Source organism: Podarcis muralis, chromosome 6 (assembly GCF_964188315.1).
Source record: "Podarcis muralis chromosome 6, rPodMur119.hap1.1, whole genome shotgun sequence".
Lineage (NCBI taxonomy): Eukaryota > Metazoa > Chordata > Lepidosauria > Squamata > Lacertidae > Podarcis > Podarcis muralis.
Genome location: NC_135660.1, coordinates 14,253,985 through 14,279,831, shown reverse-complemented (window position 1 = coordinate 14,279,831; position 25,847 = coordinate 14,253,985). Strand labels below are relative to the sequence as shown.

Sequence of the window (25,847 nt, the reverse complement as noted above, 5' to 3'; positions counted from 1 at the left end):
TGAGCTCCCGTTGCTCGGTCCCTGCTCCTGCCAACCTAGCAATTCAAAAGCACGTCAAAGTTCAAGTAGATAAATAGGTACCACTCCGGCGGGAAGGTAAATGGTGTTTCCGTCCGCTGCTCTGGTTCACCAGAAGCGGCTTAGTCATGCTGGCCACATGACCCGGAAGCTGTACACTGGCTCCCTCGGCCAATAAAGCGAGATGAGCACCACAACCCCAGAGTCAGCCACAACTGGACCTAATGGTCAGGGGTCCCTTTACCTTTACCTTTATGCTCACAGACCAGCTGACCTGGCTTGCAAATTCCACCCAATTCCGTCCCAAAATAGAAAAGTTATATATGTTTCTCTTAAAAAAATAATCATCATCAAACTTGAGAAGGTGTGCAGGAACGCATTACCCACTTTGGAGGGCTAGCCATTTCTGCAGATTTTAGTCGCTTCTGTCAAAAGAATAAATAAAAAGAGAGAGCCAGTTTTTGATGACCCAGTAGGTTGGAATGATGTAAGTGGACTTCTCATGAACCCTGAAATAAATGGGGCACCTCAAACACATGTGGGCTGTATCCATCAGGGCCCAAACTGAATCCTGTGTACATCCCTGATTTATTCTAGTTCTGTCTCATCTGTCAGGAGCAGACTTCAGAACCATCATCTTCTGTTGTGCTGTGCGAAGGGTGGGAGGAACTGTTGACTGCATAATTGATTGTTATGTCACCACAACCGGCTGATGATGTTCCTGCTGTAGCACTGAAGCCAATCAAGCTGTATAATTAAACTGCGTGTCGCCGGTCCGTGCAGGCACCAAATCACCGGCGTGAACAGGATGGGGAGAAAGCAAACACACCCCAAACTCTGCCTCTTGACAAGACATTAGGTGGAAAATACTATCCCCCCTCCAAAAAAAATATGTTAGGTGCTTATAGCATCCTACAGTGCTAGCTGATGGTTTTCTGCCTGCACTTTTCATTCTAAAAAGCAAACTCAGGACGGGAGAGAACATCAGCCCTTTCCCTCTCTTTACCATTTTCAAGTTGCCAGTTCATCTGCTTTTTCTAAAAGAAAAAAAAAAGGGGGGGGAGGCACGACGGTGCATATCCTTGGGAAATGCTGGCTCCTTTTTTTTTTGTTTGCTTTGTTGAAAAGCATTTAAAGTGCGAGACCTGGATGTCGGGTTGAAGCGATGCAGTTGGCAGGTGGCAACCGGGGGGATATCAAAGAGCAAGTCTTCATTGAAGCTGCCAGGGCTGCTGTCACCAGAATTGGGCTGTTTCAGATGAAAGTGTTTCCTGGCTTTAAATTATTGGAGGCGCTGCTCAGAGGAAGAGCCTTTCGCCAGCAGAGATGCCCTTTGTGTCCTGCTGCCCTCCGAGGTGTGTTTGAGGAGCACCTGAGACAGAACCTTCTTAATGGTGGCACCTTCAAGAGGCTCATTTAACCATTTGCCTTCTGGCCCCCAGAAAGGTAAATAAAATGCTGAACGAAGGCGTATGCTTTTCTGTTGATGTGCTTCTGTTGCTGTTTCGTTGCAGCTGCTGCTTTTAGCAAGTTAGCTGTTTCGTGTAAAAAGCATGTTATTGTTATTTTTGAAAGTCAGGTTTGTGAGCTACTTTGGGTGCCCCATATGAGGACTGCTGGGATAGCTCAGTTGGAAGAGCATGAGACACTTTTAGGGCTCAGCTACATTGGCAAAGGAAAAAACCTGCTTTATATGTATTGTTTATGCATTCTAACACTGTGACACCAGATGGCGCTGTGGAGTTCTGTTTTCGCCAACCTGATTTCTCATACAAAGTTTGCAACGTGTTTAACTTCTTTGATGTGTCTAAATCCAGCCTTAATCTCAGGTTCGTGGGTTTGAGCTCTACATTGGGCAAGAGATTCCTGCATTGCAGTGCGGTGGACCAGATGACCTTCGTCAGGGGCGAACGAAGGTGTCATGACATCCGGGGCAGGACGTCGCTATGTAGGGCACATGTGTGGCATCGCTATGCATGACACATGCACCGTACGTAGCAATGCCACACATGCGCTGTACATAGCAGTCCGTCGCCACTACAGCCGCGAACAGAGGATCTTCTACATGTGGCTGTAGCGGCAACGGATCCCACCACAGTCCGTATGGCGCTCGAGCAGCACCGGGGGCAAACCGCTATGTACAGCGCATGTGCGGCATTGTTGTGTACAGCGCATGCATGTGACTGTACAAAGCAGTTTGTACAAAGTGGTACCAGGATCCTCTGCTCAAAGCTGCAGCCGCGAATGGAGGATCCTCCACATGTGGCTGCGGCAGCGTGATGGCTGCTCATGCCTCCGGGAGCTCCCGCAGGGTGCCTTCTTGTCACCCCCCCAGATATGGCACCCGGGGCGCACCGCCCCCAGTTGCGACTCCACTGACCCTCGTGGTCCCTTCCAACTCTACAATGCTATGACACTATGATCTAGGGAGACTCAGGATCATTTTCCTACATGGCCATGAACCTCATTGAGTGACCTGGGGCCAGTCACTGCCTCTCAGTCAAGCCTACTTCATAGGGTTGCCATGAAAATAAAACGGGGGTGCTGGGAGAAGATGTGTATGCTTCATCGAGACTCTTGGAGGAAAGATGGGTTTATTAATAGCTCTGGTTTTCCTTGGAAAGTTTTTCGTTTGAGAACTCACAACTGCTGATTGATGCTTGGATTTTGTAAGTACAGTCGTACCTCGGGATAAATACGCTTCAGGATAAGTATTTTTGGGTTGCGCTCTGCAGCGACCAGGAAGTAACGGAGAATGTTACTTTTGGGTTTTGCCGCTCGTGCATGCGCAGACGGTCAAAATGACATTACACGCATGCGCGGAAGCGACGAAATGCGACCCGCGCATGTGCAGACGCGCAGTTGCGTCTTACGTTCTGTTCAGGATGCGAACGGAGCTCCGGAACGGATCCTGTTCGCATCCCGAGGTACCACTGTAAATGAACTCTGTGTGTGTGTGTGTGTGTGTGTGTGTGTGTGTAAAATCTCATATAGGGCCAGGCCTTGGTGGTCAAATAAGCAACCCCAGCACACAGGCTAGCGGCCAAAGTCAAATGCCTCACTTGGCTTTCTGTCAGCCCAGAGGAACAGATGGTTCTGCCTGGACGAGGCCTCAGGTACTTTTTGGCAGGCGAGGCCCACCTTCGGCAGCGAGGGCGTCCCTTTCCCACAAAACATCTGCTGGGTGCCAGGTCTAAGTGCCGTGGCAGCTTCAACAAGAAATAAAAAGTGAGGTTTTTTTTTATGGAATGAAATATGTAAACAGATAATAGGCTCGGTGCAGTTTATTCCTTGTGCTATTTAATTTGATATTAAATCCAATTCGTTTTACGCCGTCCATAAATTTTCCCGAGCGCCTCAGATTTTTTAGCACTGGCAGCTCGTAACTGCACTGCAGACATTGTCATTTTTCGAAGCCAGAGGTTGATCTCGAAGGGCTTGTGGGAAGCGCTCGATGCCAGGAATGTGAGAGGGAAGCCGTACATGGCGCAAATAAGACGGGTCAGGCATTAGAGACTCGCCACAGAAAGATCACCGGGGCAATTCTAAAGGTTAAAATGGCCGCCTTTTAATGGCCGCGACACCCCAGCCCTTTTAAAATGATGCTGACTGCGGCTTCTGTGTGGAAAGGACGAAGTCTTGTTTGCATTTTCCGTGTCCTTACAAGATTTGCTTGATGGTTACGTATAAAGGCTAGAAGCCTAGCAAAGGGCAAAATCTAATCCCAATGAGATCAGCTTCGCCCACCGACAGTACGTGCCGTCTGTTGTTTCCGTCCTGCCTACTTATCTGAAGATGTGAACGTTATGTGTTATGCATCTTGATCTCACAGGGCCATGAGAACCAAGTCAAAGCCATTGGAAGCCAAGACTTATTCACTGCCAGCTACCACCTTCCAACTTTTGCCTTGGGCAGACACCCTCTCTCAGCTGAGGGGACCCTGTTGCAAGGGGAGGATGTGCAAAGCAGTTGGGGTGATTGTGAAACTGGGAGAGCTGGTTTTGAAGCTGGGCAACTGTTTTTGCTTCAGATGTTCCCTGCTTCTGATGTCAAGGCTGCTTAGAAAACACTCTGGCCACTGATGGAAAGGAGCTAGAAGGAATGGCCCTCAAAAGCAAGTGTTGATTTCTTTCTTTTGTTTGTTACTTGCTCGCAAGAAATATTTTCGTTTCCTAGATCCCCAAGGCATGCGTTTTATCAGAAGGTTGTGACTGAAGGGTATTTATATTCCATTTTATATCCCCCCTTCTTTTCTGCAGAGATGGCACACACCTGTACCTTCCTGCTTTCTGCGCAACACCAAAGAAACCTTAAAGCACTTTTCATCCTCATGCACTGGGAGAAGATGAAAGGTATAATTCACTTTGTAAATGGCTGGATGGCCGACAAGTCAATTATTCGCCATTATATGTTAATTCTAAATTGACTACAGAAAAGGAGATGGCCTATGGTTCATTTAGCCACAGAGGAAAGGAGCAGTGCACATTTGACAAAAAAAATAAAAAAAAAATGCTATTATATTAGTCTGCGATAATGTGGGGGAAATTACAAACAGTTAAATATTTTCTCTGCATTTATTGAAAACGCTGTTGGGCGGCAATGAAGTCTCTTTTCACAAGGTAAGTGGATTAAGTTGAGGACACTGAACTGTGCAATTGCTCCTCAATCAGCAAGATGGATTTTTTTTAAATAAATAAAAAACTTGAGAGGGGATGTTTTTATTCAGAATATCTCTCCACCCGTCTACGCTCTCCACCCGCGGGAAGCAATATTAGATGGAATAAGCTCCCAACTCTGCCTTGAGATAAGAAGCAACATTTATGTCTGAAATGCTTAAAGATTGCTCAGGTCAAGGCTAGATCTAGCATGCATCTCGCAAAGGGCCTAGACGGTTGGCTAGTAGATAAAAGGGGGAGAGAGAGAGCAAGGTTGGCAGGCTCTGCCAGTAAAAAAAAAGGACCCAAGACATAGCCATGCTACAGACTTAAAGTGATCTCTCATTCCGTTTTCCCAGAGAAACCTGGGAAATGTAGTCCTGAGGTGGAGAGGGGGAGAGCAGGGCTGGCTCAAGATGGTTTGCTGGCCGAGGCAAAGGAAAAGATGGCAAGTCACCCTCCCAAGTTCAGAAGCTGATTGGCTGACAGTTAGACCTTGCACCCTGGGACAGCTTTTGTTGTTTAGTCTTGTCCGACTCTTTGTGACCCCCTGGACCAGAGCACGCCAGGCACTCCTGTCTTCCACTGCCTCCTGCAGTTTGGTCAAACTCATGTTCGTAGCTTCGAGAACACTGTCCAACCATCTCGTCCTCTGTCGTCCCCTTCTCCTTGTGCCCTCCATCTTTCCCAACATCAGGGTCTTTTCCAGGTAGTCTTCTCTTCTCATGAGGTGGCCAAAGTATTGGAGCCTCAGCTTCAGGATCTGTCCTTCCAGTGAGCACCCAGGGCTGATTTCCTTAAGAATGAATAGGTTTGATCTTCTTGCACCTGAGGCTAGTTTAGGAGGTGCAAGATAGCCTCCCAGGCACACATGGCTTTGATCTCTAGCAGAGATCTCTAGCTGCCGCCGCCGCCCTCCTCCCCTAAAGGTAGGGCCGGCCCTGGAGCTGAATGCCTTGCTAAACTGCAAAAACACAAAAACAAAAGCTCCCATTGCTACAGTGACATCTACAGACACTGCATAGATTACAACAGGCCTCGCTAACCTGGGCCATGCAAATGTTTCGGACTACAACTCCCATGAAGCGGCTGCTGTGCGTTGTGGTTCAAAACGTCTGGAGGGCACCAGCTTGGTGAAGGCTGTATCAATGCACAAAGTTTTATTCTGCTATCAAAAACCATGTCCCTTTGGAGATCTTCTAAAAGCCACAATGGTGAATATGAATATTAGCAGCTAACAACATTCTATGCTATGTGCAATAGCAGATTCCTGTCACTCCGAACTTTCAAAATTTTGCGAAACCATTTTTTAAAATGACTTAAATATATAATAAAATTTATACCCCGCCCATCTGGCTGGGCTTCCCCAGCCACTCTGGGCGGCTTCTAACAAAATATTAAAATACCATAATACATCAAACATTAAAAGCTTCCCTAAACAGGGCTGCCTTCAGATGTCTTCTAAAAGTCTGGTAGTTGTTTTTCTCTTTGACATCTGGTGGGAGGGCATTCCACAGGGCAGGCGCCACTACCAAGAAGACCCTCTGCCTGGTTCCCTGTAACTTGGCTTCTCGGAGTGAGGGAACTGCCAGAAGGCCTTCGGCGCTGGACCTCAGTGTTCGGGTAGAAGGATGGGGATGGAGACGCTCCTTCAGGTATACTGGACCGAGGCTTGACTACCCATATTTATTATTATGCTCGAGAAAGGGCGTTGAGCTCATTCTCATTTTTTTCTTGTTGCTATTTCCTTTAAATTGCATATAAGAACAGAAGACGAGTCCTGCTGAATCCGTCCAAAGGCCCATGTTGTCCAGCATTCTTCTCTGGCTGACCAGATGCCTGTGGAAAACCTGCAAACAGGACCTGAGTCTCACACAACAGAGACACGGGCTGAATGTTTGCTGGAGACCCCTATATCTTCTCACTGTCAAATGTCATTTTTGCACTCAGCTGGGGGAAGAAAATTGAATATGCATACAACTCCTTTTAAAAAAACCTTTCAGCATTTGACATCAGAAGCAGGATGCGGAGATTTCATGTGTCTGAGATTGGAACGCAGAAACAAAAAACACTACATTGGATTCACTTGAGGTGTATCGCACTCTTGTCTTTCCGCACCTGGGATCGTCCTTTCATGTTTTGTGAGAGGGAGATAACCTCTGAAGGAAAAGAAAGTCTTCTCTGAAGACTGCTGCTGTGCTATCCGAGACAGGACGCATAGAAGGAAAAAGAGGAAGAAGTTCTGGCTGTTTCTCGATGGCTTTTCCTTTAAGTTTCATTAGAATATAAGGATCCTGCTGGATCGGAACAAAGGCCCCATCTAGTCCAGCACTCTGTTTTCACAGTGACTAATCAGATGCCCACAAGAAGCCAACCAACAGGAGCTGATCGCAACCATGGTTCAGTGTGTCTGGCTTTTAACCAGAAGGTTGGTGGTTTGAGTCCACCCAGGAATGGCCCTGGACAGGATTCCTGCCTTACAGGGAGTTGGACTAGATGACCCTCAGCGTCCCTTCCAACTCTACATTTCTATGAAACCACATACCTTCCAACATTTCCCCAAGGATGTGGGTGGTGCTGTGGGTTAAACCACAGAGCCTAGGGCTTGCCGATCAGAAGGTTGGCGGTTTGAATTCCCGTGGTTTGAATCCCCACGATGGGTGAGCTCCCGTTGCTCGGTCCCTGCTCCTGCCAACCTAGCAGTTCGAAAGCACGAAGTGCAAGTAGATAAATAGGTACTGCTCCAGCGGGAAGGTAAACGGCGTTTCCGTGCACTGCTCTGGTTCGCCAGAAGCGGCTTAGTCATGCTGGCCACATGACCCGGAAGCTGTACACCGGCTCCCGCAGCCAGTAAAGCAAGATGAGCGCCGCAACCCCAAAGTTGTCCGTGACTGGACCTAATGGTCAGGGGTCCCTTTACCTTTATTTGATAATGATGATGATGATGATGATGATAATAATAATAATAATAATAATAATAATAATAATGGTAATATCCCACATCCCAAACCATTATGAAAGCTCTTTGGCCTTTTAGTGCAAATTTCTCCTAGTTCCATACACACATTTATTTTTTTGTACACAGCTTTGACAAATACATACAAGCGATTTCCCCTAACCTAATGCATTCTTTTTACGTTATTTTCTCAAATTACATGCATTCGTACGCACACTTTACCACAGGCCGTTTTGTACACATTGTTTGCTCGGAGAACCGCTCTGCAAAATTTCGAAAGCTGCACGTTTCAAAGGAAGGTTTTGTTCCGGCTTGTGTATTGTTCCGGGAAGTGTGCATTGGTCGGGTTCACCTTTAAATGCGGACGGACCTGAATTTCTTCCCCCAGCCCTGAAAGCCGCAACATCTGCCTTCCGTAGCGATGAAGAAAAAAAGGCTGCCCATGTTCACGATGTTTCTAGCATGCCCTCTGGCAGTTCAGGGAAGAAAAACGGCTCATGCTCTTTTCATACCAAGGAATGATTAAGTTGGGGGCCAGCCTCATCCCTTCCACTATTACACTGCCTGGCTTTTTTTTTTTTGCTATATTTCTTTACTATGCAATTGCGAGCCCTGCTCTGATTTAAATGCCAAGAGGGTGACGGCTCCTCTGGCTCACAATATACTAGGATAATAGAACCGTCCTGCTGTATATTACGAACAGTTCAATATATAGAGCCGGCTGCATCCCAGAGATCTTGTCTCTTGGTTTAATGGGGATTGGTGAACCTTGTTCCTGCTGAGGGCCACATTGCCTTGGCAGTAATCTCATGGGGGCCGCATGCCAGCGATGGGCAGGGCCAGAGCCATCCGGCTTTCCAATATCAACCCCCCCCCCCGTTTCCCACACAAGAATTTCCAGAGACTTCCCCCAATCTTATCTTCTCGGCAACAGCTGATGAATAATTGTCCCCATCTGGCCTGCAGCGATGCAGCCATAAAGATGATGAGGGGAGCTGAGGACCTCAGGGAGGAATTCGATGTGGTGTTAAGGAGACTATTCTGTCAGTGCGCACATTTCAGGTTGCCAGATGGAACAATCTCCCCTCTCCGTGTGCTGTTCTGGGGGTTCCCTTCACCCCCTGGGCCAATTTGGGGAGGGTTTGGGGGGGCACACGGGAGTAGAAGGTGAGGGGACAAAAAGCCCTGTGGCTTCCACTAGCGGGACTCATTAGTTGAATCTTGCTCTCAGCATTTTTCTGTCTAGCAGTACTTCTGGACTCTTACGATTTCTGTATGGGTTTCGATTCCCTACTGGCAAATTAAGCTTATAGAATCAAAGTCGATTTGCTGCTATTGCACACCAAGCCCACTTCCCTCCCCGCCACCACTGACTTTTTGCATTAAGGAAATTGATGGAGAAACGCACTGGGAAGCATGGGATAACATTTACTTGATGCAACAAATCAGAATGAACGCTCCGTATGCTGTCTAACCTCCCTGTAAACCATGTGCAAACAAATCAGGACGAATGCTCACTAAACAGATCACCTGGGAGTGGCCTAAATTCCTGCCCAAGCTGCTAGGAGGAACTCAGCCAAAGTAATACAGGCACCTGTATCAAGCTGCCCCGTGGGGGTCTCTTAGCATCTTTAGTGAGGTGCAATTTTGATCAGGAAGTTGTCCACTTCAATGTGAAACCAATTTGTAAAAAATGTTACATGGGGGAAAAAATAAGAGAGAGAGATATTGCACATACTTTTGTAAATCAAGAAAATCTTTAATAAAAATACATTAAAAATAAAAATGTAAAAACAAAGAAGAGAAGAAGAAGAGTTTGGTTTGATATCCCACCTTTCACTCCCCTTCAGGAGTCTCAAAGCGGCTAACATTCTCCTTCCCCTTCCTCCCCCACAACAAACACTCTGTGAGGTGAGTGGGGCTGAGAGACTTCAAAGAAGTGTGACTGGCCCAAGGTCACCCAGCAGCTGCATGTGGAGGAGCGGAGACGCGAACCCGGTTCACCAGATTACGAGACTACCGCTCTTAACCACTACACCACACTGGCTCCATACAGCCTCCATACAGGGGATCTTTCCCACATCACATCTCTTCTGGCCCCCTCAACCAGTGGTTTTCAACCAGTGTGCCATGGCACTCTGGTCAAGGGTGCGGCGGCCTCTGTCCCTCTTTCATTCCGTCCTTCCTCTGATGCCCTCTTGTGTCTCTGCCTCCCAAAGGCTTGCACAGCTGTTAATTGCTGCAGCCCTGGCTGTAAGCTCCACAGGTGAATGACGCCTCCAGGAGGCACCTCTCTTTGGGGTGGCGTGGGGGCTCAGAGACCAGTGACAGCAGCAGCAGCTGCCCAGAGGACTCCCAAGGAGAGGGGAGAGAAGAGGAGAGGAGGCTGAGGGCACACTCCACAAGGGAGGGTGTTTGAAAAAGGGCGAGAGGCTGCCAGCTCTGCAAGCAAGGGGTGGCATAACTGGGCTCCTGAGCCCCACAGGAGTGCCGCAGAAAGTGTTGGGATGTTCCGTTCCACCTTAAGGAACAGGCATGATTGTTGTATGCCACATGTCTGTTTACACTCCAGCTCAGTATGCTGGGAACTTCCATTTGTGTATAGCTTTCTGTTTTGCTTTGGACACGAAGGAGATCAGACATGTTTCCTTTTTGTCCTGCTCTACGCTGAATAAACCTGCTTGTAAATATGCTCACACAGCCTCTCATGCCACTTCTGTCTGTGCAGCGTTTGCTCTGCTGATAGCGTGCTGGGTTTTCTGAAGCCTGGGCAACAGATTCATGCTGCACCAAGGACTGGAGTTCGCCCGGCACACCGGCCGGTGGGCTGGAGCCAGCTGGGGACCTGCCAATTGCCCCTGTTTCCTTGGGTGCATGCCAACAGAAAGAATGCACCATGTTTTTCGCTCTATAAGACGCACCCAACCATAAGACGCACCTAGTTTTAGAGGAGGAGAACAAGAAAAAAAATATTCTCTCACTCTGTGCGCAGTGCCCCTTCAGCGAAGCGGCAGGAGAAGCGGAGCCCCTTCCATTTCTACTCCCGCTTCGCTGAAGGGGCGCTGCGCAGAGAGGGAAAGCTACGCAGCGCCTCTCCAGCGAAGCGAAGCCAGAAAGCCTGCATTCACTCCATAAGACACACACACATTTCCCCTTACTTTTTAGGAGGGGGAAAGTGTGTCTTATAGAGCGAAAAATACGGTAGTTGGTTAAGGGAGCCGTGGACTCAAAAAGGTTGAAAACCTCTGCCCTAAACCCTTACTATTGGCTGTTAAGTGAAAGCATTTGAAACGAACTGGGCCAAGTCTCTACAGCAGGACGATTAGCGTAACAACCTGGGCTCTGTCTATGAATGGGTTGAAATGCTGCAGCATGCTGCTCCAGACTTGATGCTTCCCTATATGCAGCAGTGCTTTGTCGCTACCAAACAGTTAAGGAAAGCCACTTTGGATGCTCAGCTGCTGGGAGAATGCTAGTTCGCTAAATGAACTGCTTGGATGCCTCCTACCGTGTCCCACAGAGAACCGTCTGCTGCCTTGCTATGTGTCTGTCTCTCCTTGTGTCTGTGTGTACATGCGGGAGTCGAACCATTTAGGGCCGGCTCTACCATTAGGCTGAGCTAATGTGGCAATCACCGACCTGTTGATTATGGCTGCAACGAAAGGCCCGTGAGTTGTTAGCTATTCAGTTTGTTGTTACTTTACTTTTGCAGCTGCGACAGGAGAGAGGGGCATGTGGCCGTTCCTGTCTCAAGAGCCAAAATAACTCGTTGGACCTTTGGCACTCTGCACCTCGACTTTCCGTGTGGTTGGAAGGCAGTTCATCTCAGGCAGCAAAGGCAGCAAAATGTCTTGGGAGAACCCTGTAGAAGACCAGAAAAATGCAGGGAGGGAATCCCCTCCATCCTGAAACCTCCCAGACTATGTTAGGCCAATGGTTGCACATGTCTCCCACGCCACTGTGGACTATCCTTTGTAGCCATGGACTGACCGAGGTTCTGCTGAGTTGAGTGATGTAAGAGCCAATAGCTGACTCCTGCCTTTCCTTCAGCCTCTGGCTTCCTGGTGGCTAGTTTGGGGGTCTTGGTTGTCTGGCCCTGCTCCACCTTGGATCTCAAATCTGGCTTGGGGGAGGGGGTTGTTATGGACCCATAAGAAGCAGACGCTGTGATGTGCTTCTTCTGAAATCCCCCCCCCCGGGCTTGGTAGGCTCAGAGGGCCGATGGAGCTCACTCAAGCCTCCTTTGCTGCTGTAACAATTGTGGGGGCAATTTTGTGGCTTGGTTTGAAAGGAAGCCACAGTCATTTCAGAGGCTTATCAGGTTTACATCTCCTCTATGTTGAAATGATTGCAGAGGCTACAAGATGCTGTCCTTCTTTTACTTCTTGGGGTGTGTGTGTGTGTGTGAAAGAGAGAGAGAGAGAGAGAGAGAAGGAGAGGGAGGGAAGGAGGGAGAGGGAGAAAAGGAAGCACCGCCCTTCATTGAAATACGCTGCCTGGGTTCTTTCTATCTGCACAAATCGTACTGGTAAGCGCCGGAGGTAGTTTCTTGGGGGTTTGGTGATACCCAAACCAGTTTGCAACTTGAATCTGCAATTACCGCTTGAAATTAACATAGAATTGATGTCGAGAGGAAAACGGCATGTTAATGCTTGCAGCGTTTTGCTGCAGCAACATAGGGATTTATCCAGATAAGCGTCTTCCTCTCTTAACGTTATCAGTAGAAAGTTAGTTGAATAGTATCCCAGAGTGCTTTGCAAGGCACCATTTAGCCCCAAGGTGCTCGGTTCATTTCGCTACAGCTTCTGTATTTATTCTCCTAACCCACTTGAAGCAGTTTTAACAGGACAGGGAACCCGCCCACTGCCGTTCACACTGTTGGCTGATCATCGCAGCACTGCATGCCCACTGTTAAGGGCAGGGCCAGCCCAAGACCTTTTGCTGCCTGAGGTGAAAGCGAATATGGCGCCCTTCTGTTCTGCACAGAAGCCAACCTGTTTATTGAGCATTCATACTGATTTGCTTGTACAAAACATACTCAGAGGTTAGGTTATATCTGTTCACATCTGAAGATTTGTTCTGACATGTTTGCGGGGTGGTTATACAACAATGAGCATTCATCCTGATTTGCTTGCGGGGTGTTTATACGCTAGTCATTCTTTGCGGTCCAAACCTGGTAGAAAAGAGACTCCGGCACTTATCGGATGTGACTCCGTAAACCAAGTACAGCTTCTGCGCATGCAAGATGCCAGCAGCACTCTTGCTAAAGTAGACGTAAGAGATAAAAACCAGAATAGTTCCTGCAGAGGTGTGCAGCTATACACAACCTCCACTATATCAGACCTGGTTCACAAGCTACGCATTTTGGTTAGGAAATATTTTATGGCTGCAGCCCAGGGGCCAGAATCCACACAGACTGCTTCATCCATTAAACATGCATGCCTAGCCTCATTGTTTTCAAGGAAAGAGTGCTGTAGCTGGCTAGACATTTATGATCTTCATTCCCCACCCCCCATCCACTAGAGTGATTTCCTAGGGTTCTGAGCTGTAACCTACATGTGGAGGTGGTGGCCAATTAACATCCAATTTCCCCGTTTTCGTTTTCAGTCCAGGCACATGGATATTGGGGGTGGGGGGAGGAGAATACAACGGTTCCAGGAATTCAGAAAATGCAACAAGTGGTCAAAACAAATCAGAATCTGCAGGAGCTCCAAACCCTTAGCTGAAGCACAATTTTCACCTGCAAGGATCAAGTGCTTTTCTACTTTGATTTCTTTCACCTTAAAAATAAACGCCGTTTTCTTTTTCTTAATCTTAAAAGAAGCGGAAAAGCAATTTTGTGTGTGTGTTAAAGAACACATGTAACTCTTTCCAACTCTTTTCACATTTGCACACTCCTCCCCTTAGGCGTATGTGTGTGTCTTCTTTTTTGCTTGTGCAGCACAGCCTCACAGCTAAAGATGCTTTAAGCCTCTCAATGTCTTTGGACCAAACACGCCTGTGTTCATCGTGGGGGACTCATTCAGCAGTTTGGAACGAGAAACCAGTTTCGGACTACTGCCAGAAGTTCGCCCGTTTTTAAACATGGATGTCAATAATTGCACGACACTAAAAACCAGCTGCCTGAGGCGCCCACCCCACTCTAACTGACCGCAGGACTGGCCCCAATGAGTTGCCTAACAACTACAGGATGCATTTCCCTCCACTTCTGCCAAGAAAACAAATTGCAAGGTTCTAGCGGGATGGACGGGAACAGGAAAGTCTCGCTGGGCAGGTGGTAGGAATAACAAGGCGCCTGGTGGGGGCTTGCACAGTACTCACAGCTTAACAGGGTCAACTATTCATAGTGGCCAATGAGCGCAACAGCCTTGCTTGCAGCGAAGGCAACACATCAGAAACCCAAACCTATTTTTGTTCTCTCTTCCTCCTTTATATGTTAACAAGGAAAGGATAGGCGGGAGGGGAGGCGACGGTACTAAATGAAGATGTCTCTTGTTTGAAAAGCAGTCTATGCACGAGATGTTTGCAGGGAACTTGGTTTGTATTAATGCAAGAACGTAAGAAGAGCCCTGATGGATCAGTTAATCATAGAATTGTGGAATTGGAAGGGGGTTCATCTGCAATGCAGGAATCTAAGCTAAAGCATCCATGACAGATGGCCACCTGACCTCTTCTTGAAAACCTCCAAGGAAGGTTGCTTTCACCATGGCCCACAAGCTGGTCCTTAGTACAACAGCTCTCCAATTGGAGCGCTCGCAGGCCAGTGTTTCCCAGTTGTCGGTGTTTCTACTATGTATTTTTACATTTGCCTCAATACAGTTTTTAAACCTCTTTTGTTGACCACCAGCATTGCGCTTTCCGTTTTTAAGTTGGGAATAGATGAGTTGCTTTGGAAGAAGATCATTAGGCATCTGCAAAACATGACCAGTCCAACGAAGTTGATGTTGAAGAATCATTGCTTTGACACTGGTGATCTTTGCTTCTTCCAGGACACTGGCATTAGTTCGCCTGTCTTCCCAAGTGATGTGTAAAGGTGTCATGGGCTTTGAAGACGCTCAAACTCAGGACGAAAGGGAGAAGCGTGCTAAGAGGAAGGCATGCTTGGCAAACCCTCACCATGATCAACTCCCACTTGGAAACCTATGTCCCCACTGTGAAAGGATGTGTGGATCCAGAATTGGCCTCCACAGTCACTTAAGGACTCACTTTTAGAACCGTGTTTATAGAAGACAATCTACGAGTGATCGCCAAAGAAGAAGAAGAAGACGAACAACAACAACAACAACAACAACAACAACATCAGTGCTTTCCCATTTGCAGTTGCCAGCAACTGGTATTCCAAGGCATACAAACAGGGCCGGCTCACCCACAAGGCAGACTGAGGCAGCCACCTTGGGCGGCAGAATCCTGTGGGGTGGAGCCGCCACCAGAGAACCAAGGAGAGGTGGTACTGGCTTCTGGCGAGATCTTGCATGAGACTTGCAGGAGATCTTGTGAAATCTCACTGGGAGACACTACCATGTGACCCCAGTAAGCAAGGCTTCGGCAGGGGGAGGGGGAAGGTGCAGCAGCACTGTTCCATTTTGCCTCAGGCAGCGAAATGGAACAGGCCACTCCTGCCTACACTGGAGTGGGAACCTAGGCGCTGCCCTTCATAGCCACCGATTAACTTATCCTCCACAAATTTGTCCAGTCCTCTTTTAAAGCCATCGCTATATCTGTGGGTTAAACCACAGAGCCTAGGACTTGCCGATCAGAAGGTCGGCGGTTCGAATCCCCGCGACGGGGTGAGCTCCCGTTGCTGGGTCCCAGTTCCTGCCAACCTAGCAGTTCGAAAGCAAGTCAAAGTGCAAGTAGATAAATAGGTACCGCTCCGTTGGGAAGGTAAACGGCGTTTCCGTGCGCTGCTCTGGTTCGCGAGAAGTGGCTTAGTCATGCTGGCCACATGACCCAGAAGCTGCACACCGGCTCCCTCGGCCAATAAAGCGAGATGAGCGCCGCAACCCCAGAGTCGGCCATGACTGGACCTAATGGTCAGGGGTCCCTTTACCTTTTTATATCTTGTAGGATTGAGTTCCACAGGCAAGCTGCATGCAGCAAAACATTGCACACATAGGTGTGAAGCCAGAAATGAGAAGAAAAGGGTGGCTTGTAGGAGGAATTCTGTTGTCCCCCCCCCTACTTTTCTAACCATTTGGTATACTGCTGCCGCTGCCGCCGTTCTGCTGCTTCCGAGGAAAAAGGCTGAATATTTTCCATTAAGCACAACATCTGCTTCTTTTGCAACAGCCAAACTTCACTGCTGGGGACGATGGTTTTGGCACTCTTCATTTAACACTAATTGCACAGGCTTAAATTGTGGTTATTTTCCAACATGTGTAAATTAACACAGCAGCGATAAAGACAAAAGAGTGAACCTGGATTTGAAATTGTGGGAATTTTTTCTCCTTCCGAGGGGAGGGAGGAACAGGTGGCAGAGAGCTGTGTATTCATGCATGCATGTGATGATGTCAGAGTCCATTGGAATCTATTTGACTGCCTAAGGCACAAAGTGCTAAGCACGTGTGTGTTTCAGCCAATTTAACCGTTAAGAAACAGCAACAGCAACAACAGTTAGGAAACCAAATGTCTGAACGATCCCCCTGTCTCTCCACAAATGGAAGTACTGGAGAAATTGTTGTTGAGGGCTGTCGATGACAATATTGCATATCATTACATATATTTAGGTGCCGGGTGAAAGCATTACTCCAGAGGTGGATTTAGGGCAGAACGGCTGGTTCCGTTCTACTGGGTGCTGAGCTTAGGGGGTGCCGCAACAATGACATAGCGAAGGGAGCAGAACAGAAGGCAGGTGGGGGGTGATTTTGGCTGTGCAGGGCGCTGCTGAAATTTGAACGTCCATCAGATCCTAATCCTGCTTTGTTTCTTCTGGAACAGCAGCTGCTTCTTCTGCCCTATCCCTGCTTGTGGCAGTTTCAGTTCAAGCCTTCCTGCTTAAAGAGGGAAGGTCTGCAGGGATTCTGAGCGTGTTCAGCTCAACACACTTGGAATCCAAACTGTTGCATTCATGTGCTATTCACTGCTCTGCATGCAGAGTGCCCCATGTAGGGCCTGGGATGTCCTCAGTCTGCAACCCTAGAGAGCTGGTGCCACCCAGTGTAGGCCAATGGGTTCTCAAACGTTTTTCTCTGGGCTTTACTTTCTGAATGAAAAGTTGCCTGCACTACACTGAACTTTTTGTTGATAAGGAAACAAGAAGAAGAAGAAGAAGAAGAAGAAGAAGAAGAAGAAGAAGAAGAAGAAGAAGAGTAGTAGTAGTAGTAGTAGTTTGGATTTGATATCCCGCTTTATCACTACCCTAAGGAGTCTCAAAGCGGCTCACAATCTCTTTTCCCTTCCTCCCCCACAACAAACACTCTGTGAGGTGAGTGGGGCTGGGAGACTTCAGAGAAGTGTGACTAGCCCAAGGTCACCCAGCAGCTGCATGTGGAGGAGCGGGGAAGCAAACCCCGTTCACCAGATTACAAGTCCACCGCTCTTAACCACTACACCACACTGGCTCTCAACAACTCCTAGCAGTGCTTGGTTTATAACACAGACCACAACTACTTTATAATAGGCTCACGGGACACCCAGAAAGTATGGAACAGTGCAGCTACATAAGAACACGAATCATTCCCAAAAGATTGTCAATGAGCCTCTTACATAATGACACACACCTTAAGAATGTATACAAACTCAATGACAGGGGTGAGCTTGCAGTTCTACTTGATGCTCTTGCTCTCATTTCGAAAATATATCTATCTTCATTCTGCAATTTTAAAAAATATACTGTACTGTGCTATACTATATCGAATGTTTAAATGTTCAAATGTTTCTTTGATTATCCTTGACTCTACCCACTACACTTGCCATCCTCTTCTGCCACACCAGTTTGAGAACAAACTGAACTGTTGAACTGGAGGGACCAATTGTGTAACTCAGCACAGTGGTACCTTGAAAGTCTGTTCGACTTCCAAAACGTTTGGAAACCAAGGTGCAGCTTACAATTGGCTGTAGGAAGATCCTGCAGCCAATTGGAAGCCCAGGAAGCCACGCCAGATGTTTGGGTTCCAAAGAAAGTTCGCAAACCGGAACACTCACTTCCGGTTTGGGAGCCAAAACGTTCGAGTCGCAAGGCGTTCGTCAACCAAAGTATGACTGTACTATGCTATACTATATTGAATGTTTAAATGTTTCTTTGATTGTCCTTGACTCTACCTGCCACACTTGCCACGCTCTCCTGCCACACCAGTGTGGGGCGCCACACTCTTTGAGAACAAACTGATGTAGAAAATGCTGAACTGGATGGACCAATCATGTGACTCAGTATAAGGCAGCTTCCCAAGTTCTTTGCTCTAGCCACTATGCCTCACTGGCCTTAGGCACACCATGCTCTCTCAAGCCCAGGAGCAACTTGATCTAATTCACAGGCTTTTAAAAAAACGTTAGCAGGATAATGCATGTGAAGTATGTTTAAAGCACCATAGTCAAAACAAAACAAAAATTCCTTCCAGTAGCACCTTAAAGACCAACTAAGTTAGTTCTTGGTATGAGCTTTCGTGTGCATGCACACTGCTTCAGATACACTGTGTAGTATCTGAAGCAGTGTATCTGAAGTGTATCTGAAGAAGTGTGCATGCACACGAAAGCTCATACCAAGAACTAACTTAGTTGGTCTTTAAGGTGCTACTGGAAGGAATTTTTTTTTGTTTTGACTATGGCAGACCAACACGGCTACATATCTGTAACTAAAGCACCATACTAAAGCTTAGTCTAAACCTTGATGGCAGAAAGTGAGGAGGAATTAAAGAACCTTTTAATGAGGGTGAAAGAGGAGAGCGCAAAATATGGTCTGAAGCTCAACATCAAAAAAACGAAGATCATGGCCACTGGTCCCATCACCTCCTGGCAAATAGAAGGGGAAGAAATGGAGGCAGTGATAGATTTTACTTTCTTGGGCTCCATGATCACTGCAGATGGTGACAGCAGCCACGAAATTAAAAGACGCCTGCTTCTTGGGAGAAGGGCAATGACAGGCCTAGACAGCATCTTGAGAAGTAGAGACATCACCTTGCCAACAAAGGTCCGTATAGTTAAAGCCATGGTCTTCCCAGTAGTGATGTATGGAAGTGAGAGCTGGACCATAAAGAAGGCTGATCGCCGAAGAATTGATGCTTTTGAATTATGGTGCTGGAGAAGACTCTTGAGAGTCCCATGGACTGCAAGAAGATCAAATGCATCCATTCTTAAGGAAATCAGCCCTGAGTGCTCACTGGAAGGACAGATCGTGAAGCTGAGGCCCCAGTACTTTGGCCACCTCATGAGAAGAGAAGACTCCCTGGAGAAGACACTGATGCTGGGAAAGATGGAGGGCACAAGGAGAAGGGGGCGACAGAGGATGAGATGGTTGGATAGTGTTTTCGAAGTTACCAGCATGAGTTTGACCAAACTGCGGGAGGTAGTGGAGGACAGAGGTGCCTGGCGTGCTCTGGTCCATGGGGTCACGAAGAGTCGGACACGACTAAACGACTAAACAACAACAACAACAAAGCTTAGTCATCACCTTGCCAAAAAAGGTCCGTATAGTTAAAGCTATGGTTTTCCCAGTAGTGATGTATGGAAGTGAGAGCTGGACCATAAAGAAGGCTGATCGCCGAAGAATTGATGCTTTTGAATTATGGTGCTGGAGGAGACTCTGAGAGTCCCATGGGCTGCAAGAAGATCAAACCTCTCCATTCTGAAGGAAATCAGCCCTGAGTGCTCACTGGAAGGACAGATCCCGAAGCTGAGACTCCAATACTTTGGCCACCTCATGAGAAGAGAAGACTCCCTGGAAAAGACCCTGATGTTGGGAAAGATGGAGGGCACAAGGAGAAGGGGACGACAGAGGACGAGATGGTTGGACAGTGTTCTCGAAGCTACCAGCATGAGTTTGACCAAACTGCGGGAGGCAGCACTTCCGGGTTGGCGCCATCGCCGAATGGCGGACTCCCTCCGAGCTCCGGAGGGAGTCTGCTCGGCAGGGCTCGGGTTCTACGGCGCCGGCGACGCGGGGACCCTTAAAAACCACGGACACGGAGACCGTGGACATGGGTGACTCGGCTGGCACCGTTAGCGCCCTCCCGACTCGTGAAGGAGCCTTTTTAAAGGCTACGGATCGGGTGCCGGGGAGTGGCGTGGTGCTTTGAGTCCTTTGCTTCCCCTGCCGAGCGAAGCCGCATGCCATCCGGTGGAGAGCGCCGACTTCTTCCATTGAAAATTCGGACTTTTAACAACAACCCGTGAGTAATCTGGCAACCGGGTTTTAAAGGAGAAAAAAAGGAAATTTTTTTCGGATTCGGCACGAGCGGGGGGGATCTAAAAAGGAAGTCAGTCCCCCCTCCCTATTGTAAGCATTTCAAAACAAGGACTGAGTAACCAAGGTCCAAAGAGAAGCGTATTTCGGATAAAAACCAAGAATTTCACGATGGGATATCACAAGAATTGTGCTGGAGGAGAAGAGTGGGGTGAGAAGGGAAACGTAACCCCCCCCCCGGGAACCGGGGCGACCCGCGAGAGAGCCTGGGGAAAAGAGAAGCAGACTTTGACAGCTGTCAAAGTGGCTGTCAAAGTCGGAAAGTGTAAAGAGGACTTTGCTATGAGGACTTTGCTAGTTAATTTCGTTACAATTGGTTACGATTTGGATATAATGTTGAAAATATGGAATAACAATTGGACTTTTGGACAAGAGGAAACAAAGTTACTGCAACCCCCCTAGAGGAGTTTCGGGACATTACAAGAACTACAAGCGGAAAAATACTCTGGGAACTGTATAGGACTTGCTATCTCCTGAGAAAGCTGCAAAACTGAAAAAGTATTGTGTCTACAGGGGTGTTTACATTAAGGGAGACAATAGAATTCTCTATTGAAGAAAGGAAGGGACTGGACGTAAGTTTTTGTCCCTGAATAACAAACCCCTGTAGAGGCATCAAATTTTTGAATTAGAACGCTTTAGCAGCAGAACAGAACAAGAAACTTGACAACAACATGGAACAGGACAATGGGGGGAACCCCTTTGGGGTCTTTTTTGGATTGGACGTTTGAAATCAGACATCACAAAAATAATATTTAAATTAAAAAGGGAAAAAAGGAAAAGAAACTGGCAAGGTGGAACTGATTGGTGTATGGATTAAAGATTTCCAGGCAGACAACAGACAGACAGATTGATGGACATGGGGAATGCGAACCGGGGATTGGGGGGGGGGGGAGAATCAGAATCCAAAGGCTGTGTAACTATTTTTTTTTTGAATCTTTTTTATATTATGCTGGGGTGTTATTAGTAAATGAAAAAGGGAATTCGTGGAATGAAACCAAGGGGGCCTTGGGGAGAGAATTTTTGATTTATATTTTTTCTTTGTTAAGGGAAAGATGATGATTGTTTAATTTAAATTGGAATTTGGGGCTAAATAATTTAAGGTTTAAATTGGGAGTGAGAGCTTGTAGAACCAACATTATGAAAGGGGAATACAGCAGGGAGGGGGAGGGGGAAGTCCTGGAAAGTGGGCAATGAAAATTAGATTCTAAAAGTATTTCAATTTTGTTTTATTTTTATTTTTTATTTTTATGTTTTCTGTATTCTGAAAATTTTAATAAATATGATTATAAAAAAAAACAAACTGCGGGAGGCAGTGGAAGACAGGAGTGCCTGGCGTGCTCTGGTCCATGGGGTCACGAAGAGTCAGACACGACTAAACAACAACAACACTAAAGCTTAGTATTCTTATAGGGTAGGGGGACTACTTTTGGAATGGCTGTGGACACAAATGCACCGCAGCTTTGCATCTTGAACGGAACCATTAATGCCACGGAGGGCAGAAAATTCAACTGGTAGATGTAAGCATCATAGCACCGTATGTTGCCAGGGGAAGCTGCCTGTGTCCCTGTGCAAAGTGCTTGTGTGTTCATTAATGAGCAGAAAGGGAGACTTGATCTAGTTAATGCCGCTGATCGCATTAACGACGCAACACACACTGTATTTATTTTTTCCAAAGAGTTTCTCTTGCGGACTCCATAAGTAAATGGGAGAGAGCGAGCAAGGGAAAATGCTTCTGCTTCCATTATTTATCTCTCGAGATGAAACCCGCAGAAAAAAGGGGCACTCTTTGTTTTGCTACGCGCTCCCAGGATAAATAACAAAAACAAATAAATTATTTGCGCAGGAAGGCATCCTGTACACGCATCAAGAGTCAGCAGTCAAGTAAACAAAGCATGGTTATTTTGTTATCTCTTTCTGATATGTGAGCCGCACACGCACTCCTAGAACTATAGCTTTATTGCGAATTGGTGAATAGCCATTCCTAAAGGTGATGGAAAACCCTTTAAATTTCTCCAGTAGTTATCTGTTTTAATTAACTCATGCTGCACGGAAATGCTAGCTCTTTGTTTAAACAGATTTAGCACCAGCTGACGTGTAACTGTTGATCTAAGACCGAGAGTGCTGGGATTGTATGTGGAGGAGTCCCGTAGGGTTCTTTAGAGGACTATGGTAGGCGATAGGAGGGCTGTGTTGTCTCTGACACAATGCAGAGGTAAACTATAGAGTTTACACTGGATGTAGTTACAGCCTCCCTTCCGAATGACTTTAAAAAGGGGTTAGACAACTCAGCTGAGCACTTCAAGAGGAGAAATGCAACATGAAATGGTTGAAATATCATATATCTGAAGAAGTGTGCATGCACACGAAAGCTCATACCAATAACAAACTTAGTTGGTCTCTAAGGTCCTACTGGAAGGAATTTTTTTATTTTGTTTTGACTACGGCAGACCTACCTGTAAATATATCAAAAAGTTCAGCACAATTACTTCTGGACTGATCTGGCACAATGGAGTTATTTCTATCACACCACATGTGCTAATTGGCTAACCAATGCCAGGATGTCTGTTTTATCAACTCCTCTTTCTGCAAATGCTGCTGTCGGTAACGTAATTATCGCGGTCTGTGCTTTTCTGCACTTCATTTCCTTCTAACCTCGCTGTTCACAATGCTCTCCTTCCAGATAATGTATATCTGTACCTGCAACTCGGGATTAACCCTGCACCTGATGAAGTGGTCTGTGGTCTGTGGAAGCTTGTGCTATACTAAATGTGTTAGTCTTTAAGGTGCTACCAGGCTCTTAGCTGTTTACCCTGTCGCAAAGTTGCCTTACTCCCTACATTGCTTGATCTTTGTGGACTTACATGATTTCGGGAGAATTATTGGATCTGGCACAATAAAGATGTAGGCACACCAATCATTCCAAACAATTTGGCAATGGCTGTGTATACACACTTCCATTTGCTCTGCAATCCACCTCTGGTCTGGGAAGCAGTGTACACATTAACTACCCGCTATTTCTCTTACTGCTTCATATGAAATACTGTGCTTTGATGCGTTTGCATCCAAATCAGCCTTGATCCGAATTGAGAAAAAGGATGACCTAGCTGCGTTTAAAGTTGGCAACGTGTGCAAAGACTTGGTCGTTTTGATGGGTTGCACGGAAAGAGTCTATCTCCATCTAGATGAATGCAAAGAGCACCACCCCCCACAAAAAAACCAACGAGTGGTCTGGGCACAAATTTGCCAAGGCAAAATTTCAGGATGGTGATGTTCCTGAATTTTTCAGGAAACAGATTTGACCCCTGAGACAGACCTTTCCTTCCAAGAAACTGCTATATCTGCTGAGTCTTCAGCAATGACAATTTTTTTTTTTTACCTTCTGAATTTTATTCCAGACACGTTCTTTATCACTTTTCCTTCCTTCGAGGGTGTCCATGGCATCTGCCATTAGTGACTGCAGCTGTGACACCAAGATAAAAATTATCGGGATGGAATTCACACAGAAATAACTTCTCTAAATACACAGATTAAAACCTAATTAAAAAATCATTTGTACGCTGATGATTTTATTGCTCATCTTTCGCACAATGAACACCACCATCATCACCTCCTTCCTCTTCTCATCCGCATTTGCCTTGTGTTATTGTGGGATGGATAATGCCCAACAATAAGGGTGTGTGTGTGTGTGTGTGTGTGTGTGTGTGTGTGTGTTGGTGAAATATCCTATCAGAAAATGTGCACTTAAGGAATTTCGGAGAAGCTTGCTTTGCAATGCACTATGTGTTTGTAAATATTAGAGTATTACAGTCTCATTAATTTCAGCGTGAGAGTGGAACACCTACTTAAACGCCTTCCACTGAGCTCAACAAGGAACTCGAAAGTGTGCAACTGGCTAGGCTGCGTCGATTAAAAGAAACAAAGACATTTATGAAAAAGGCTTTTCAACACCCCCCCCCCCCATGGGGCACTTAAGGTGGTTCATAAATAAACATTAAAAACACAAGCTGCAATCCAACTTTTGGGCCACACATACATAGAAGCAGCACCCAGTTTGACTGAACTGAAGGATCAAATCAAACTGTTTAAAGTTCTCGTTTTAACAAACTGGCCGTGTTCTAAAGGTGCAGCCAGGTGGGTTGAGATGTGAGGGATCAATAAGATTTCTCTTAGTTAGAAAAAAGTATTTGCGGTGTTATGCTATCCTTTCCCTCTGTGGGTGCTATTAATGTGTTGCTGTTTGTTTGTTTTTAAAGTTAAATGTGGGAAGTCCAGATTATAGATCTCTTTCTGCATTACTTAAAAGTGGTGCCCTAAGGGAAAAGAAAAACAACTTATCTGTCATAGAATATTCTGTTTGGGGGTTCTCTACGGCTGCCAGGTTTGGTAAAGAAAGATCGAAAGCAATGCAAACACTCCCAAGGCTTGTTGAAATTCTACCCTTGAGAAGGTCACTGTGTCTTCCGAAAGGTGAAGTTTGCAGCTGGGAGAGCCAGGTTTAAGTAATGGTTTCCCAGCATGTGCTTAAGCCATGATGTATGACTTGGTCTGCAAGCAATCCCAGAGGAGAAACCACCAGCCACTGCTCATTTGCATGCAGTAATTAATTTAGACGCATGCAAATGGAAAATTATCCATTGCGTTAGTTTGAAGCAGAGCACTGGGCTGCGTCTCCAGGACCAGCACATTTACTGGTGGTCTTCAGGGAAGTGTTTTTTGTTGTTGCAGAGTCCCCTGGTGCTCCTGAGGTCATAATAAGAGCAAACACACCCTTGCTTGGTATAACCTCTCATTGCGATACTAAAGGCCTGTGGAATGTTCTCGTGTGAGGATTTGAGTGGATAGCAAATGCCTGGAGGATGCCAGTCTCAAATTCAGTTCTGTAGCAATTTGTGAATTAATTTTTTTTAAAAATCCTCATGGAAATTTCTCAGCATTTCATCTGAAATTTCTTGGAATGCACACATTTTTGCATGTAGTTTTAACTGATATATACACCCATTTCCCCAAGCAATTTCCCTTAATACGATGCATGTTTGTTCTTTTCAATAATATCTGAATTCTTATGCACATTTTACGCCAATGTATGCATTTCTGTACACATCCCTTGTCTGGAGAACCGCATCGCACAGTTTGGAGAAGCGCAAATTTTGAAGGATGGTTGTGTTTCGGTTTGTATATTGTTTAGGAAAATGTCAATTTGTTAAGCTTGCCTTTAGATGTGGGCTGAATCAAATTTCTTTCCCATCTGCACACATAGCCCCCTCTGTTCTTTTTTAAAAAAATTCCACTTGGGTGATGGCAGTGGACCGAGACACCCTAGCCCCACATCTCTTTGGTGTAAGCTCTAAAAAGCAAAACGAGCTTTGCAAAATCCGAATTGCTGTGTTGCAGATGAGCTCCTCTCAGGGTCTCAGGCCTTTTGCAAGTTAGTGACTGTGATATTTACGGAAAGGTTATGGAGCTGAAATAAGATCAGGGGGTTAGTCGTGTTCCCTCTTTAGCCAACATTCAACCTCTGCGGCCCAAACGTAACAGCAGTATTGGGCAGATTGGTGGAAACATTAAGGGCACAATTAGGGTTGCCATATTTCCAGACAAAGTTGTTAAGCTTTTTTTTAAAGGCAATCACCCAAAAAACAGGGCCCGAGCTGCCACCCCCCCAAACCTGGACATTTGCTTACAACTGTAAAAATTCCCCCGAATGTGCATGTAGGACATATCCGGGATTTCCCAGAGACATCACAGGCCTTGTCTGCAGTATATGTTTAAAGCATCCCCTAAGGCCTCATCTGCACTGTACATTTAAAATGGTATCATGGCC

General features: G+C 46.5%; 1 protein-coding gene across 1 annotated transcript in view; it reads right to left on the bottom strand.

The window, feature by feature from the left end:
- The window catches only part of SPATA16 (spermatogenesis associated 16), a 165,541-nt gene that overhangs the window by 7,782 nt on the left and 131,912 nt on the right, over positions 1–25,847 (bottom strand). The window contains exon 10 of the mRNA XM_028731597.2: positions 23,403–23,486. Coding sequence (XP_028587430.2) covers positions 23,403–23,486 — 84 coding nt within the window. The remainder of the gene's footprint in view (positions 1–23,402; positions 23,487–25,847) is intronic.